Source organism: Callospermophilus lateralis, chromosome 2, assembly GCF_048772815.1.
Source record: "Callospermophilus lateralis isolate mCalLat2 chromosome 2, mCalLat2.hap1, whole genome shotgun sequence".
Classification (NCBI taxonomy): domain Eukaryota; kingdom Metazoa; phylum Chordata; class Mammalia; order Rodentia; family Sciuridae; genus Callospermophilus; species Callospermophilus lateralis.
The window spans coordinates 162,778,480-162,793,807 of NC_135306.1; the positions used below are offsets into that span (position 1 = coordinate 162,778,480).

The following is a 15,328-nucleotide window of genomic DNA, read 5'->3' on the forward strand; positions in this document are numbered from 1 at the left end:
CCCCTACCTCCTCGTCCTTTCCATAAAGCTTTGTTCTCAGGGAGGTTCTCACTGAAGTAAAAGTTAAACTAGGTCTGAGCATCTCTGGAGCTGCTGTCCAGGCTGCCTTCATAGACATTTGACCTGTGCAGTCACCTAAGGCCCCTGCTTGCTTGAAAAGCTTGATTTTTGAACAAGGATAGCTGCATTTTCATTTTGTATTGGACCCTTCGAATTGTGTCACTGGCTCCCATTAGCATATTAAGAATTTGAAAATTTTTAGGGCAAAAAAATGTGTGTGTGTGTGTGTGTGTGTGTGTGTAATGTTCCTTTTGAAATGTCACATTTAATAATTTTTTGTTGCTGCTTTTAAAAATAATTTCCTATCAGATATGCCTGCACTGATCAGGGTCTAGAACAAGGATTATACTCCTATTCAAGCTGAGCTCCTCCTTGGACTTGTTCTTCTACTCCTCTGTTTCGTACAGCTCATGGGCTCTGTCTTCCCTGGTGAAGCTTGTTTCACCTCGATGGCACATATCAGTGGCTGTGAAATACTGTCCAACCCCTTAACACTTAACACTTCCAGGTGTCCAGTAGCCAGAAATTTACTCCATAGAAAGCAGACTCCACTCAAGTGATGTCAGACCAGACCATTAGTCAGCAGGTAGGAGACTTCCACTAGTGCCAATCTGACTAACCACTCTGTTTATCTAGTGCTTTCAAAATATCTTTTAAAACCTGTGTTATGGTCAGTCAGCCTGACCAGCTTATAATGTCTAGATACTCTACGAAAATGAGTCAGATGCTACCAGGACCTCTGTGCCACTTACTCACTAGTATCATGTTCCCCAAGAAGGAGCCTGCCCTGACTGTCCTTGTGGACTTTGGTGCTAGTAGTGTTCTCCCAACCCCTGCTCTTCAGCTATCCCCTAGGGCTCAGCTCCTGCTCCTGGGATCTGTTTGCTAGAGTGCCGCAGAGTGGGACTGTGCGGAGCCTCCCCTGCATGGACTGCCGTCACTGGCCTTCACAACCCACTCACTCTCCCCTGGATATGTTGAAATCCTCTTTGCTGATGCCTTAGTTCAGGCCTGACTGCCCAATATTCCCACCAGGATGTCTCAGTCACCTTTTGCCCAGACCCCTTTTGTACCAAATAACCACATCCGTGAAAGCCCTTTTCCTATGAGATATCAGATTGTCTGCAAGATGAATAAGGAAGTTATGAAGGCCCTATTTTTTGACAGAATGAGGCTTCCAGCAGATGGTGCTTGGAAAGTTACTTCCCCTTTACTATCCTCCTTTGCCCCTGGGTCAGCTTAGGGACCTGACTTAGGGAAGGATCCTCCCCAAAGTCCTCTGGCTGGGTGGCCTGCCAGGCTCTCCTGGCAGTAATGATTCTGTTTCCCTTTCACGCCCTCCTTGTAGCCCACACCTTTCTTTTACCTTCTGGAGCATGAATTCATTTACTAGTTTTTTGAATTAAACTACATCCCAAAGGCCCTTTTGTAGAAAAGAGAACAGCATTTCTCTAGATTCTTGTAAAGAACTGACTGAAGACTTGTGAATAACGTAAGCAATGAACCCACTGTGCATTAGGAGAGCAGTCTTAAGGGCAAGGGTGTGATGGAGTAGGAAGCACTCTCCTTGTCACCAGAAGACCCTTGCACACACAGACGGAATAGCCTATGCTCTCGAGCACTATAGCTTTGGCATCCACCTGCATCAGTCACTCTGCCAAACATCCCATCTCCGTACCTGTCTTTGTTGGCATCAAAGATTTTTACCTGTATTTAAGCTGAAGAAAGAATAAGAAGAATCTAATGGGAAATTTTTTTTTTTTTGGTCTCACTTAGAATACACATGGCCCAGCTCTAGCTTGAGGAATAATATTTGAGGGCAGTAGTTTCCAACCCTGTGTACATTTGAATCATGGGATGAGGGTTAAAAAAATACCAGTGACCTAGTCCTTTGCCAGAACATCAGCCTAAAAATGAAAACAAAACCACTACTCCCAATGTTGAGAACCACAGTTCTGGAGAGCTCCCAGTCACTAAAGGTATTCAAGTTGAGGGCAGATGGTGGCTGAGCCACTGGAGAGGGGATTCTGATCTCAGAGAGTCCTTGCAATCTCAGGTTCTATAATTCTCCATAAAGTTGTTATAATTGGAGCAGTGGAACATAATTTATCTGAACATAATTTATCGTTCAATAAAGAAGACATTCTTAAGCCGTGTTCTGTTTTGAAACATAATTTTAATTGAATTTTTCCTTAAAATCATTAGATGACAATATATCCGACTTGCAGAGAATCGTATTATCCTCATAAAGTCTTTATTTTTAAGCATCCTGTTCTTAGGATACCAGTGACACAATCAGTGAGGGTTCCTGTGTTTTGGACAGTTAGAAAACAAATCCTAGATTTGCTATCAAAGTGAGTACAAAATGTGTATCCTAAAGTATGATAAATTGATTATCCATTTCTCCTGATTAGGCAGCAGATGGATTTTTGTTTGTCGTAGGATGTGACCGAGGGAAGATACTCTTTGTCTCAGAGTCTGTCTTCAAGATCCTCAACTATAGCCAGGTATTGTTCACACTTCTTCCAGAAATTTCTCAAATTCTTAACAGAGAAATGGATTTAAACTTATTTACCCCAGCAGAAGGGCTAACACTGATCTGATCAACAGCTTTATAGCTTTCTTATTGTAGCAAAATAAATATCCCACAACTGTATACTAGGGTGGGGAGTAAGGCTATCTGTCAAGAGAGAAAGGCAGGTAATTTGATACCTAAGAATAAGAAACTTGGAAATCCACCCCATGTGTGTTTGCGATGATGTGAAGCTCTGCCAAGCTTTAGCTTCCTCTAAAAACTAACTATAATAAACCATATTTTTTACGGTTGTTTGTATGATCAAATAAGAGTAACATATGGAAGCTTCTAGAACCAAGCTTTTCACCTGTTATGTCCTCAGAACTTCTGTTCATTCATCCATTCACTCATTCACACACTGGTATTTGTATGGAATCTCCATAGGCAGAACTGAATAAAAATGGCATTTAAATAAATTCAGATTTATGTAAATTCACTTTTTCCAAGATGTTGTGTTCTTTCTAGTCTTAGAGCACAGGTATGGAGGAAGTTTTATTATCTCTGTTAATACATAAGGTGACTGAGGCATAAGGTGACCTGACTTGCTTAAAAACAGAGACTTAATATCAGAGCTGGTATCAGAGCCCACAGCCTCCATTCTTCCTTCTGACATTTTACAGGGAACTTGAAAATAAGTGAAAAAGAATACATACAGCCAGAAGATTCTTGCATCAGAGGAGCGTGAATTGTTTATATAATTGAACCTTTTCCCTCATAGGTTATCAAAATCAGCCTCCTGATGCTGATATATTTTCATGCTCATATAGGAAATATTTGAGATTCCTCATGCTTAAAAATACAAAATAAAGACAGAAGATGTACAGATGCTAAGCACATGCTGCTTCACTTATATTCCACCTGCAGTTGACTTGTTATTTATAACATTTCATCCCCACAGAACGATCTGATTGGTCAGAGTTTGTTTGACTACCTGCACCCTAAAGATATCGCCAAAGTCAAGGAGCAGCTCTCCTCCTCTGACACAGCACCCCGGGAGCGGCTCATAGATGCAAAAAGTGAGTCGAGGGGAGTAGGTGTGGCCTCAGCAGCGGCTCCTAGGACCACCGAGTCCCCAGCAAGCAGGGAGATGTGTGTGGTGGCCTTCCCATACCCTTCCTACCTTGATGCCCTTTTCCTCAGTTACAGCTGCCATCTGCAGCTAAATGGAATTATCTATGTTCTTTTGGTTTTGTTTTTTGGTGGTGTTTTTTAAAATTTTACATAAAGAAGAAAAAAGTTCAATGTCCAAATTCTTTGGAAGAGCTTTGTCTTGATTCTTTTAGTCTCCCCCGCCTCCCACAGTCTAGAAGTTCCCAATTACATGCTCCCTGAATTTAAAGTGCTCACAACACTTTCATTTATTCTCCCAGAACAAATTGCCTCTGTGTATCTGAATTGCACACATGCAGTCTCAGAAGATACAAGTAAGAAAACTCCCAGTGTAAATATGATGTTTCTTTGGCCCAAATGATTCCTCACTGGGTTGGCTCCTCCTTTTCTGGTTTTCTTTCCGCAGCAGGAGAACCATCATTCATATTGTCTCCTGTTTCCCACTCCTGTACCCTGTCCTGCACCTCCTGTGCTAGATCCCAGGAGCTCTTTCCTACTGATCCCACTACAGCTAAAGAACGTGGACTCTGAAAGCTGGCTTACTGCTAGGTGCACATCCTGGCTCTGCTACTCACTAGCTTTGAGAAAGCTACTTAACTTCTCTGTGCCTGTTTCCTCATCTGCAAAATAGTACCTATTTCAATAATTGAGTTGTTGCAAGAAGTCAATATGTTGATATACTCCATAAAGAATGTGGGTCAATCCACAGCACACAGCAAGTATGATAACAGTACTGGATTCACCATGGTCCACTGAAGTCATGGTCTAACTAGGTTCCTGCTTCCAAGTTCTTCACATTAATCCCTGAGGGAAATACCACAGAGGAATTGCCTTTAAAACATTCTTTTCATTAAGGCACACTTTTCCTGAAAGTAAAATGTAGTCCCTGGTACCCATTGCCCTTTATAGTCTGGCCTTGGCCTCTTTTTAGTGACCTAAGGAGAACAAGATGGTGTTTTGTCCTAGCCTTTGAGGCTTTACCATATAGTCAGCATACAGCACACTGTGTCATAGGTGCAGCCATAGAAATAGCACCAGGTGTCAAGAGCAGGATGATTCATGCTCATGTGGGTGTGAGGACAGGCATCACTGAGTAGATGACAGCTGAGATGGATCTGTAAAGATTTAGTATTTGCCAGGTGATGAAGGAGGAAAAGAGCAGAGAAAACCATCTGTGGACAGGTATAGAGGTGTAGAGTCTTGTGGCTTGCTCAGTGCCTCTGGATCAAATGTGGAGGAAGGGGACACAGTGGAGGACTTGAGCTGGGTGGGACAGATCAGGGAGGGAGCAATATGGGGATAAGAGAGGAGGGAAGAATTGCCCGGAGGAGTCTGGGCAGCAGCCACTCCTCCCTCTGATTGCTCCTATGCTGGCTATGGGATGCTTTTCCTGCCTATGAGATTTGCAGCCCCCACCTTCTGTACTGCTCAGCCCTTTGCATTGTAAGGAGGCTGTACATCAGAGCACCCCAGGAGCACCCAACATGGTCAGACCAATTGAATTTGTTTGGTCTGGAAGAGCCCGGCCCAATAGAAGCAAAATGCAATTACAAACAGAAACTGCATGTGATTTTATATTTCCTGGTAGCTACATTTTAAAAAAGTAAAACTGAATGTAAAATTAATTTTAATAATGTATTTCATGTAACCCAACAAATCCAAAATGTAACTTTGACATGAAATAATTACAAAAAATTAATAAGTTCTTTTACTTTTTTTGATATTTTTTTGTGTGTTTCATACTCATACCACTTCTTTCCTCAGTTCTGAAAAGCCATAAGGATGTGCTCAACAGCCACATGCAGCTAGTGGCTACAGCACAGGACAGCACAGGTCTAGAATGGGATCCAAGAATCTATGTCAAAAGAGCATTAAGGGATTGTGGCCTACAGCCAGGTCAAGAATTTTAGGGAACCCCATTTCTTCCTTTCCATGCTGATATCTAAACCTTGCCCACCCTTCAGGTCCCAGCTGGAGTTCTTCCTCTGGGAAACACAGGCTGTCCTTGCTATTTACTTGGCATAATAATACGCTGTTGTCACTGTTCTCTTCTTGGTGTACTTCCATTTCCCCTTCTCATTTGTGAGCTGCTGTTAGAGAGGAATGCTATGCAGTATTTCTTTTTATCCTCCAGAGTATCTAAGCCATTTGTGCACTAGTGCTTTCTACATGATCTCTGAATATTTCTCGATTAATAACATAGGGATCTTTACTGCATTTTTTGGAGGTCTAAGCTGGGAGAAGTGTTCTTTTTGCCTTACAGGGAGACAGTAAAGAAACAGATTGTTCAAGGTCACGTTCCCCCTCCTGACAGGCAGCACCACTCTCAGTTCATCACATTTTGTGTGTTGATTTGCAGCTGGACTTCCAGTTAAAACAGATATAACCCCTGGGCCGTCTCGATTATGTTCTGGAGCACGACGTTCTTTCTTCTGTAGGATGAAGTGTAACAGGCCTTCAGTGAAGGTCGAAGACAAGGACTTCCCCTCCACCTGTTCAAAGAAAAAAGGTACAATTTGACAGTTCTTTAAGATCCTGGGAGGAGGTTTGCTTTCTGCAAGGGAGCCCTCTGCAGAGTGCTGGTTCAGTGGTTCCTCATAGCCAAGTCTGCAGCCAGGCCCTGCTGTCCCTCCACAGCATAAGGGATGTGAGGAGCAGGGGACAGAGCCACAAGGCCCCCACATGTTGCCACAGTGACAAAGATTTGTGGAGAGGCTTCCTCTGTTGAAATTCTGTTTATTATAATATGGTTGGGAAAGAATACCATAAGCCACAATTCTAACTGCCTTCTAAGCAATCCACGAATTTCACCAGTGACCTCTATGCTGCTAAATGCAGTGAACACTTTTATTTATTTATTTATTTTTTATTTTTTTTGCAATCACACAAGAGTCTTTATTGCAAGCTCGAGCCTGGACTCACAACCATTTCTGATACAGCGGTCCCAGGGAGTGAGTCCTGGTCCTTTGTTCAGTGAGGATTTATAGGTTTTTTGGGGGGGATACTCTATGCATCACAACATCACACAGCAAATCATTTCACACTGCAGGAAAATCAAACAACAACTCTTAACATTGATTAGCACATTCACTGGGGGAACAAGTTGGGTAGGGATGATTGGTAGTGAACACTTTTCTTTGCTCTTCCTTGTTGCCAGGGGTTCTCTTCCCCAGCATTCCATGAAACTACTTTCTTCTCAACCCCATCCTCTGCCACTCCAGCTCTCTTCCTGGTTCCTTTTCTTGGCTCCTCCCCTCTAACCTGGGGCTTCTTTCCTCAGTCTACACTGATCCACCAGTAGTAATATCACCCACTCCCTTAGGTTTGTTTTTTTGTTTTGTTTTGTTTTTTGGTTTTGGTCTGGCACTGAGGATTGAACCCAGGAGTGCTCTATCACTGGGCTACTCCCCCAGCCCTTTTTAATTTGAGACATGCTTTCAATAAGTTGCCCAGGCTGGCCTTTAACTTGTGATCCTCCTACCTAGTTTCCCAAGTAGGTGGTATTACAGGCCTGCACCACTGTACCCAGCCCCTCCCTTAGCTTTAAGTGCCATTTACATGCCAATATTTTCCAAGTTTACATTTCTAGCCCAGGCTTTTCTTTTGAACTCCAGATTTTTTTAAATGATTTTTAGTAGTGGATGGATATTTATTTATTTATATGCAGTGCTGAGAATCAAACCCAGGGCCTCACGCATGCCCAGCGCTCTACCCCTGGGCTACAACCCCAGCCCTGAACTCCAGATTTATAAATTAATGGTGGAGTGAATGTATCTGCTTTGATATCTCAGGGGCTTTTCAAACATGATACATGCCAAAGTAGCCACTGGACTCCCTCCTTTAATGTAAATGGCACCAGCCAGCTATTCATGCTAGAGGCTGGGAAGAAGCCTTACTCCTCCCACCACCCACTCCTCATTAGTTACAAGGTCCTGCCACAATGGTCTCATGTGCAGAAGTTACCTGCAGTGTTTAGCCATCTCCATGCACCACTATCACTCAGGTCAGGCTACCCTCAGCTGTCGCCAAGCATGATGCGGTAGGCTCTGTGGGTTTTCTGCACCTCCATAAAGCTACCAGGAAGACCTATTTTAAATAAAATGTTCTTATCAGTTACCTGCTAAAAACCCTTTATTGTTTCCCAGGCTTTTGAAGAAAATTTCAAAATATTTAACATGAGCACACAACCCTGCCACTATTGCCTGCATTTAAGCCCTGCTGCCTGCCTTTGATGCCTCAGCCCCTTTCTGGACAAGGCCTCTGCCCATGCTGTCACTTGGATTGAAATTTCTCTCCCCTCACCCCCGACAGTCCCCTTCACCTTCTTACTCTGGCCTCATTCCACCTTCTGCCTTCTCATGGCCTCCCACAGGCTTTCTTTCTAATGCTTTCTTAGAGTTGCAGTTCTATAGCTACTTGTGTGATTATGTGTTTAAAAGTCTGCCTCCCCGACTCAACTGTCAGCTCCACTGGGTGTTTCTTGTGGGTTTTCCACTCTGTTCTAGTAGCCAGCACACATGCTTGCTGAACTCTCCTTGTGAGTTTGTTTGGCGTTGAAGTCCACGGGTGCTTCAACTGAATCAACGAATGACATCAGCAACAACCCAATCCAGAAAAGTGGGAGCCAGTCTTATTTTCTTTTATGCCTGATATTCATGCCAAATCCTACAGTTCTCAGAAATCTCTCCTGCTTCCCCCATGCTGCCATCATTCAGTTCTTGTCATCTCTTGCCACTGGCTTCTGAACCAGCTGTCCATACTTCTGGTTTCCACTCTCTTCCTATTCATCCATCACCCTCTAAGTATCCAAGCCATAATTTGACTTTGCTATTTTCCCACTTGAACACCTTTGGAAGTTCACCATTCGCTGTCTGAAAAATAAACAACACATTTATTTGTTAGCAAACAGTCCAAGACCCTTATAATCTGCTCCCAACCTGCTTCTCAGCTCTACCCCCAAGAACCTTTTTTTCATTTCAGCCACCTGGAAATCTTGGCCATTTCTTATATAGGGTATGTCTCTGTGTCTTTGTACATTCTCTAAACTTTGCACATTCTAGTCCCTTAGCCACTGCTATTTCTTCAATAGCCTCCTATATTGATTTTTCTGGGAGCTTTCCTCTCCTCACATAGATTGAGATATTGCTTCCTCCATATATGGAAAGCCCTTGGTGATAACTGGCTCTACTAAACATATATGACACTGGGTGACTTTAGTCTATTGGCCTCGTTCACCAGAGGCTCAATTCTGAAGGATGAGGCCTTTTTTTAAACTTTTGGATTCCTTAACTACATCCTACCTCACCCTCCACTGCTTGTATGCCTCTATGACCCAGACCCAGCACTGATGCTAACCATGGATTTTGCTTTCCAGCAGATCGAAAAAGCTTCTGTACAATCCACAGCACAGGCTATTTGAAAAGCTGGCCACCCACAAAGATGGGGTTGGATGAAGACAATGAACCAGACAACGAGGGGTGTAACCTCAGCTGCCTTGTCGCAATTGGACGACTGCATTCTCATGTGGTTCCCCAACCAGTGAACGGGGAAATCAGGGTGAAATCCATGGAGTACGTTTCTCGGCATGCAATAGATGGGAAATTTGTCTTTGTAGACCAGAGGTAAGGGTCTGCATATCACCCTTGAGCAATGATGGCAGAGGATTATGAAACCTGAGTTGAAAAGCAAAGAATACTGGGCTGTCAGCTAGCTTTCCCAAAAAAAATACTAAAATTGAGATTCATTAAGATATTAAAAATAGAGATTTCCTGTGTCATTCTTTGATAAACAGTTAAGTGGGGAGATTTGACATCCAAAGCCAAAGAAAAATAGTAGACCTACTATCTAAATCTGTGAAATACTCCAGGATCATTACTTTGATTGAAATGTAAATCCTGGAAACAATTATGTAGTCCTGAGCTCTCTAATACAGTAGTCATTAGACATGGTAGCCCCATATGGCTGTTTAAATTTGAACCTAATCAATTAAAATGAAAAATTCAGTTCCTCAGGCTCACTAGTCACATAAGTACTTGATAGCCACATGTGGCTAATGGCACATAGAACATGTCTATCATCACAGAAAGTCCTATTGAACAACAGTGACCTAATTCAGTCTCCTTGTTTTATAAGTAAAGAACTGAGGTCCAGACTGAGAATCAGCCTGCTGCCAGACTCGGCTGAGAACCCGAAGTACTATAATTCCCTGCTCCTTGCTGCCTCCCTTAAGAATATTTTCAAGATAATAATTTTTCTGACCACTAGAGATAGCCACAAAATACTTGAAAAGGCTCTTATGGGCCCAGCTGCTAGAGCTTTTGGAGTTTGGATTCCTGATTTTTAAAAATAGGCAGTAAAAATGAGAAGTTTGCACTTGTGTTTAGATTTCTACCACATTTTACCTAATTAATATGGTCACCATCTAAAAATCTCTTAAAATTTCATTTCTTGTGATGCTAGTCCCCTTGAAAGGCTTCTTTGCTTGGTTCTGATTAAATCCAGAAGCAAGAAGACACACATCAGCCCTTGGAAACCCACCTGGCTTTTTTGGCTCCAGCTTTGACCTTGCTCCCACAGGCAGGGTTCATTCATTGAAAACTTAAAAAAAAAAAAAAAAAAAAAAACAACCCTTTTTCTCTTTTAGGGCAACAGCTATTCTGGCATATTTACCACAAGAACTCCTAGGCACATCATGTTATGAATATTTTCATCAAGATGACATAGGACATCTTGCAGAATGTCATAGGCAAGGTAAGCTAGGCTATAAAAAGGTCATAAGTGTCCCACTACTTCAAGCTTAATCCATATGATCTCCCAGAGACCTCTGCCCCCAATGATGTGGGAGTCAGCCTCCCAGCCCAGAGGGGCCCAGGACTCTTCAGGCCTAAGCATCTCTAAGGACAGGAGACTGATGTCCCAGGCACCATTTTTCCCCTTGCAGATTCCCTGTTCATGACGGCATGACACTTTCCTCTACATAGGCCATGGCAGTCTCTGGAAGGGTTTACACAGATCCAGAAGAGATTTAGTATGCCCTGACGGATCTGGTTCCTTTCCATGCAGGCCTGCACAGTGTCCTGTATTTTCCTTCTTGTCTAATGGCGTGTCCATATGTGCAGCCTTCTGAGAAACCAACATTGACTCCTTCCTTTACTGTCTCCACCAGATCTGTCCATTCAGTTCAGACATGCATTTCCAAAGACTCTACTTCTTACCACCCCCACTGCTATGACCCTGGTTCAAGCACTTGTGCCCACCTGAGGACCTGTGATAGACTCCTAACACATCTCCTCTTCCTTCTCACCTCCAATCCATTTTCCATAGTTGTCCCCACTTATCCTCAGATAGTTTGAGCCCAATAATGTCACACATTGCTGTTTAAAACTCTCTTGCCTTTAGACTCAGGCTCAAAGGCCTTTGTTAGGCATTTGAAGTTAAGACTTCCCACCTTCTGGCCTCCACTCAGCTTCTCAGCTCCACTCCCCATCCATGCCTGTGGGGGGCATGCCTCAGCTATATTCCCCCTCTTGAAGGTGCCCACCAGACCCTGACACTCCAGAGGCCCTGCTGTGTTTTTCCTCCTTCCTCCTCTTGGCAATCGGATTCATCCTTCAAGACTCTGATTTCAATTCCTCTGTGTAGCCTTTGCTCACCTCCTCTCTTAAGGGCAGAAGTCATAGCCTCTGCTCTCTAGTGCCTATGTAGGAAAGGTACTCATGACATATTTGTTACATAAAAGAAAGAGGTTTGACTAGGTTAGTGGCCTCTATCAAGTAAGGTTTTCCTAAAATTGAGCTAAGTGCTGTATTCCCTAGGGCTTTACGATGAGAACGTATCTTTTGGATGGTACGTTCTCACTTGTTGATGTTCATATTAGAGTTGATTCCAGTATTCCCTAGAGCCTTAATTTCAGAGACTTTGGGAAAAGAGTGATAGATGAGCAAGTTGAAAGGCTCTGAGACCCTCAGAAACAACCTGTTCTCTGAAGTGTTGACCACTGGCTCTCTTGGCTTATTAAAGTGATGGTGTCAAGCCCGAGTCCCTTTTTTAATTTGGTATTGGGTGTCCTGTTTAATATGCTGGGTTGAAGAAACTATTGTTTATGGCTTTTTGTGTTTTCAGTTTTACAGACGAGAGACAAGATTACAACTAATTGTTATAAGTTTAAAATCAAAGATGGTTCTTTCATCACACTACGAAGTCGATGGTTCAGTTTCATGAACCCTTGGACCAAGGAAGTAGAATACATTGTCTCAACCAACACTGTTGTTTTGTAAGTTTTTTCTCTGTCAAAAGCTCCTTGCTTCCAAGGGAGGTGCCTTGAGATTCTTACCTGGGTAAAGGGGTGCAGGCAGCAGCCAGTGTCACATCCTTTAAATGCCACCTTGCTAATGTCTTGTGAAGCCTCAGGATGGGCAGATTGCAGAAAGGTTTGTTAACAAAGGACAAGCTTCAGTCCTCACACCATGCAGGGCCTGACTTGTGGAAATGTTCTAGGAAGCAGCAATCTCTCCTTCTAGATAAAGCAGTCAATCTTTGAATTCCACAGGTCCTGCATGCTGGGTGTCCATTATACTGCTATGAAGGAAGGGGCTGACCATGCCTGAAATGCTCACATAGGTACTAGCTTACACTGGGGTGTGACTCTGGATAGCAGAGTCCATGCCTCTCAGGCTGGAGGCCCAAGCACTGGCAGCTGGAGGGTCCTCTCAGAAGCTGCTCCATTTGCTAGATGAGCAAGAGATAGGAGGAGCTCTTTTTTGGCAAGGCCTGCTCCCCATACCTCCTTCCCTGAGTTATCCCCCCATGGTTAGAGGTGAGGAAGGGCTGGGGCTGGCAGGAGAGGTGGCACTGTTACAGTTGCCTCTTGCTGGACTGCATCACACAGCTTAGGAAGGGGCAGGCAGGCAGTGAGGCCAAAGGCCGGATGCTATCCATTATGTTACAAACAGTGAGGAGACCTGTTCAGCTACTCAGACACACACTTCATTTTCTGGCCTGTCCAGGTCCAGAGTGGACACCGGACACCTTGGCCAAGGTGAAAGGTGCACGGTTCTGAGCAGGCCTGACTCACGTTTCCTTATTGCTGGGATGTTCACAGAGCCAACGTCCTGGAAGGCGGGGATCCAACCTTCCCGCAGCTCACAGCGTCCCCTCACAGCATGGACAGCATGCTGCCCTCTGGAGAAGGTAACTATGTACTGCCAGGGCATTGGGGTTTCCTGTGAGAAGCTGCTTGTAGCCAGATATCTTCCCTACAAGTACTCAAGGTCCCCTGCTGTCACTTCTGTGGAACCAGGGAGGCCTTGAGGGGATGAGGTGCTGATTTCCCTCAGTACTAAGGATGTTGTCATCTCACTTTCTGTGTTGATCCTGGAATACTGGAAACTCATTGTTGCACTTCCTAAGGCTACCTGGACCCTGGAAACCTTTGAAATAGCAAACTCCTTGCTCTTCTTGTGCTTTCCTCCTGTTTTGTTACCCAGTGGCAGTGGTGTGAAGTGCTCTTTGGTAACTGTCACTGGTTCCTGTGGTTGGGAAAAGGTGTCTATTTGTATTGGGGTGTTGTCATACCCAGTGGGTCCTCCCTCAGGGCTCAGCCTTGGCACCTGCTCTCCACACTGGACTTGCCCTTCCTGGGACCATTCTGCTTGCATAGCTTCCTATCACCCCACTGACAACTCCCACCCACAGCTCTGGCCCCAGTTTCTTCCCTGAAATTCACTCTCTCTCCAACTGGCTCCCAGACAAATCTACTCAGAGTTGCTGAGGCAGCTGAATTCAGAATATCCTGAACTGATTCTCTGCACTCCCCGCAAAGGTTGTTTAAGCCAGAATCCTGAGTCTTGCCTCTTCCCCTTGGTATCCAAACAATGAAGTTCTGTCCTTTTTTTCACCTCATCTGCTGCCTGGTTTACTGTTGATAACTTCCTAACTCCAACTTCACTGTCCCCATACCTCATCCTCCACTCTACAGTCACATGCAGAGTAACAGCATTTTTGATCAACATCAGACCACATATACAACAGTGGTCCCATAAGATCATAATGGAAGTGATGTCATGACCATTGTAAGGTCTAGAGCAACACATTACTCACAACCCTGTTTGGATACACAAATTCCACTGTGTTAGAATTACCTACAGTATTCAGCAGGGACATGCTGTACAGGTGTGTGGCCTAGCAGGAACAGCCTGTGTATGCCATGTAGCCTCAGCTTTTGGTAGACTAGTCTAGGTTTTGTGTAAGTCTGGACATTGACAAAACTGCCTCAAGATGCATTTCTCAGAATGTATCCCTGTTGTTAAGCAACACCTAACTCTAGTTCACCTTCTGTATGGTAGACTTATAATACTCCAAATATAACTTTTGTGCCTTTTTTGTGAAAGCCCATTGGTACTCCTATGGACACTGTCCACATTCATCAGTACAGCCTCAAGGCCTCTCGTGATCTGAGTACCTGCTGGACCAGTTTCATCTCACACCCTTGTTGTCATCCATGAGTCCTTGGAGTAGACTCCAAAATTCTGTCCTGCCTCAGGATGCCTGCACATGCTGCTATGCCTGGAATAACTTCCCCTTCTCACTTCTCCACCAAGCTAACTTACAGAAGATTCAGCTCAGAGCTAGCCTCTTCTGGAAAGCTCCATATGGCCTGGTTGGGTTGGGTACCTCCCTCATGCTTACTTGCCAGTTAACACACTTTGCTCTAGTTCCATTAGACTATGAACTCCTTGAGGGTGGGGATGCTGTCTTATCTTTGCAAACCTGGCACAAAGCATAGTGGTATTTGGTAAACATTGGGCACATGAAGAGAATAAGCTACTTCATATCAACCCTTAGTCCTCTGGTCCTGGATGGAAGTTGAAGCCTTCCTTGCTAAAGTACCTATTCCTGACAAAGCACCACCCTGATATTGAACTTTGAGTGCATCATGGGATGAACTGATTTTAATTTAATACATAGTGGTACTTCTTCCTCAGTTTTCCCCTTTCCCACTCTCAGATTCCTTTGTTGTAGGTGGCCCAAAGAGGACTCATCCTACTGTTCCAGGGATTCCAGGGGGAACCAGGGCTGGGGCAGGAAAAATAGGTCGAATGATTGCTGAGGAAATCATGGAAATCCACAGGCAAGTAAACACTGTCGGGTTGCTCCCCCAAACAAGTGGTTTTCAACCCAGGGAATCTCCCCCACAAGGAATGTCTTATAATGTCTGAAGACATTTTTGGTTGTCATAATTGGGTGGGAAGTTACTGCTAAATATCCTATAGTACACAGGCTATTGCCCCCAACCCTGACTGACCCTCAATGAAAATGAATCTAGTCCAAAATATCAATAGTGCCAAGATTTAGAAATCTTGGTATTTCTTAGAAATAAAGAAGCTAAACCCAAACAGGACAGAACCCAAGGGGATTTAAAAAAAAAAAATTGTACATGTTGATGGACCTTTATTCATTTATTTATATGTGGTGCTCAGAATCAAACCCAGTGCCTCACACATCCTAGGCAAGCTGAGCCACAACCCTACTGAGCCACAACCCCAGCTCCCCAAAAGGGATTCTTGAGGAGGCTCCATTTCTAAT

The 15,328-nt window shown here is 44.0% G+C and overlaps 1 protein-coding gene across 6 annotated transcripts in view; it reads left to right on the forward strand.

Annotated features, from left to right (window-relative positions):
* Positions 1 to 15,328, forward strand: part of Bmal1 (basic helix-loop-helix ARNT like 1) — a 100,287-nt gene that overhangs the window by 77,114 nt on the left and 7,845 nt on the right. For 3 of the 6 annotated variants that reach the window (XM_076846911.1, XM_076846913.1, XM_076846915.1), the window contains 8 exons: positions 2,475 to 2,567; positions 3,534 to 3,651; positions 6,105 to 6,254; positions 9,120 to 9,366; positions 10,389 to 10,495; positions 11,867 to 12,017; positions 12,846 to 12,934; positions 14,765 to 14,873. In XM_076846911.1, the coding sequence (XP_076703026.1) occupies positions 2,475 to 2,567; positions 3,534 to 3,651; positions 6,105 to 6,254; positions 9,120 to 9,366; positions 10,389 to 10,495; positions 11,867 to 12,017; positions 12,846 to 12,934; positions 14,765 to 14,873 (1,064 nt within the window). The remainder of the gene's footprint in view (positions 1 to 2,474; positions 2,568 to 3,533; positions 3,652 to 6,104; positions 6,255 to 9,119; positions 9,367 to 10,388; positions 10,496 to 11,866; positions 12,018 to 12,845; positions 12,935 to 14,764; positions 14,874 to 15,328) is intronic. The other 3 variants (XM_076846912.1, XM_076846914.1, XM_076846916.1) reach the window with 1 other exon arrangement.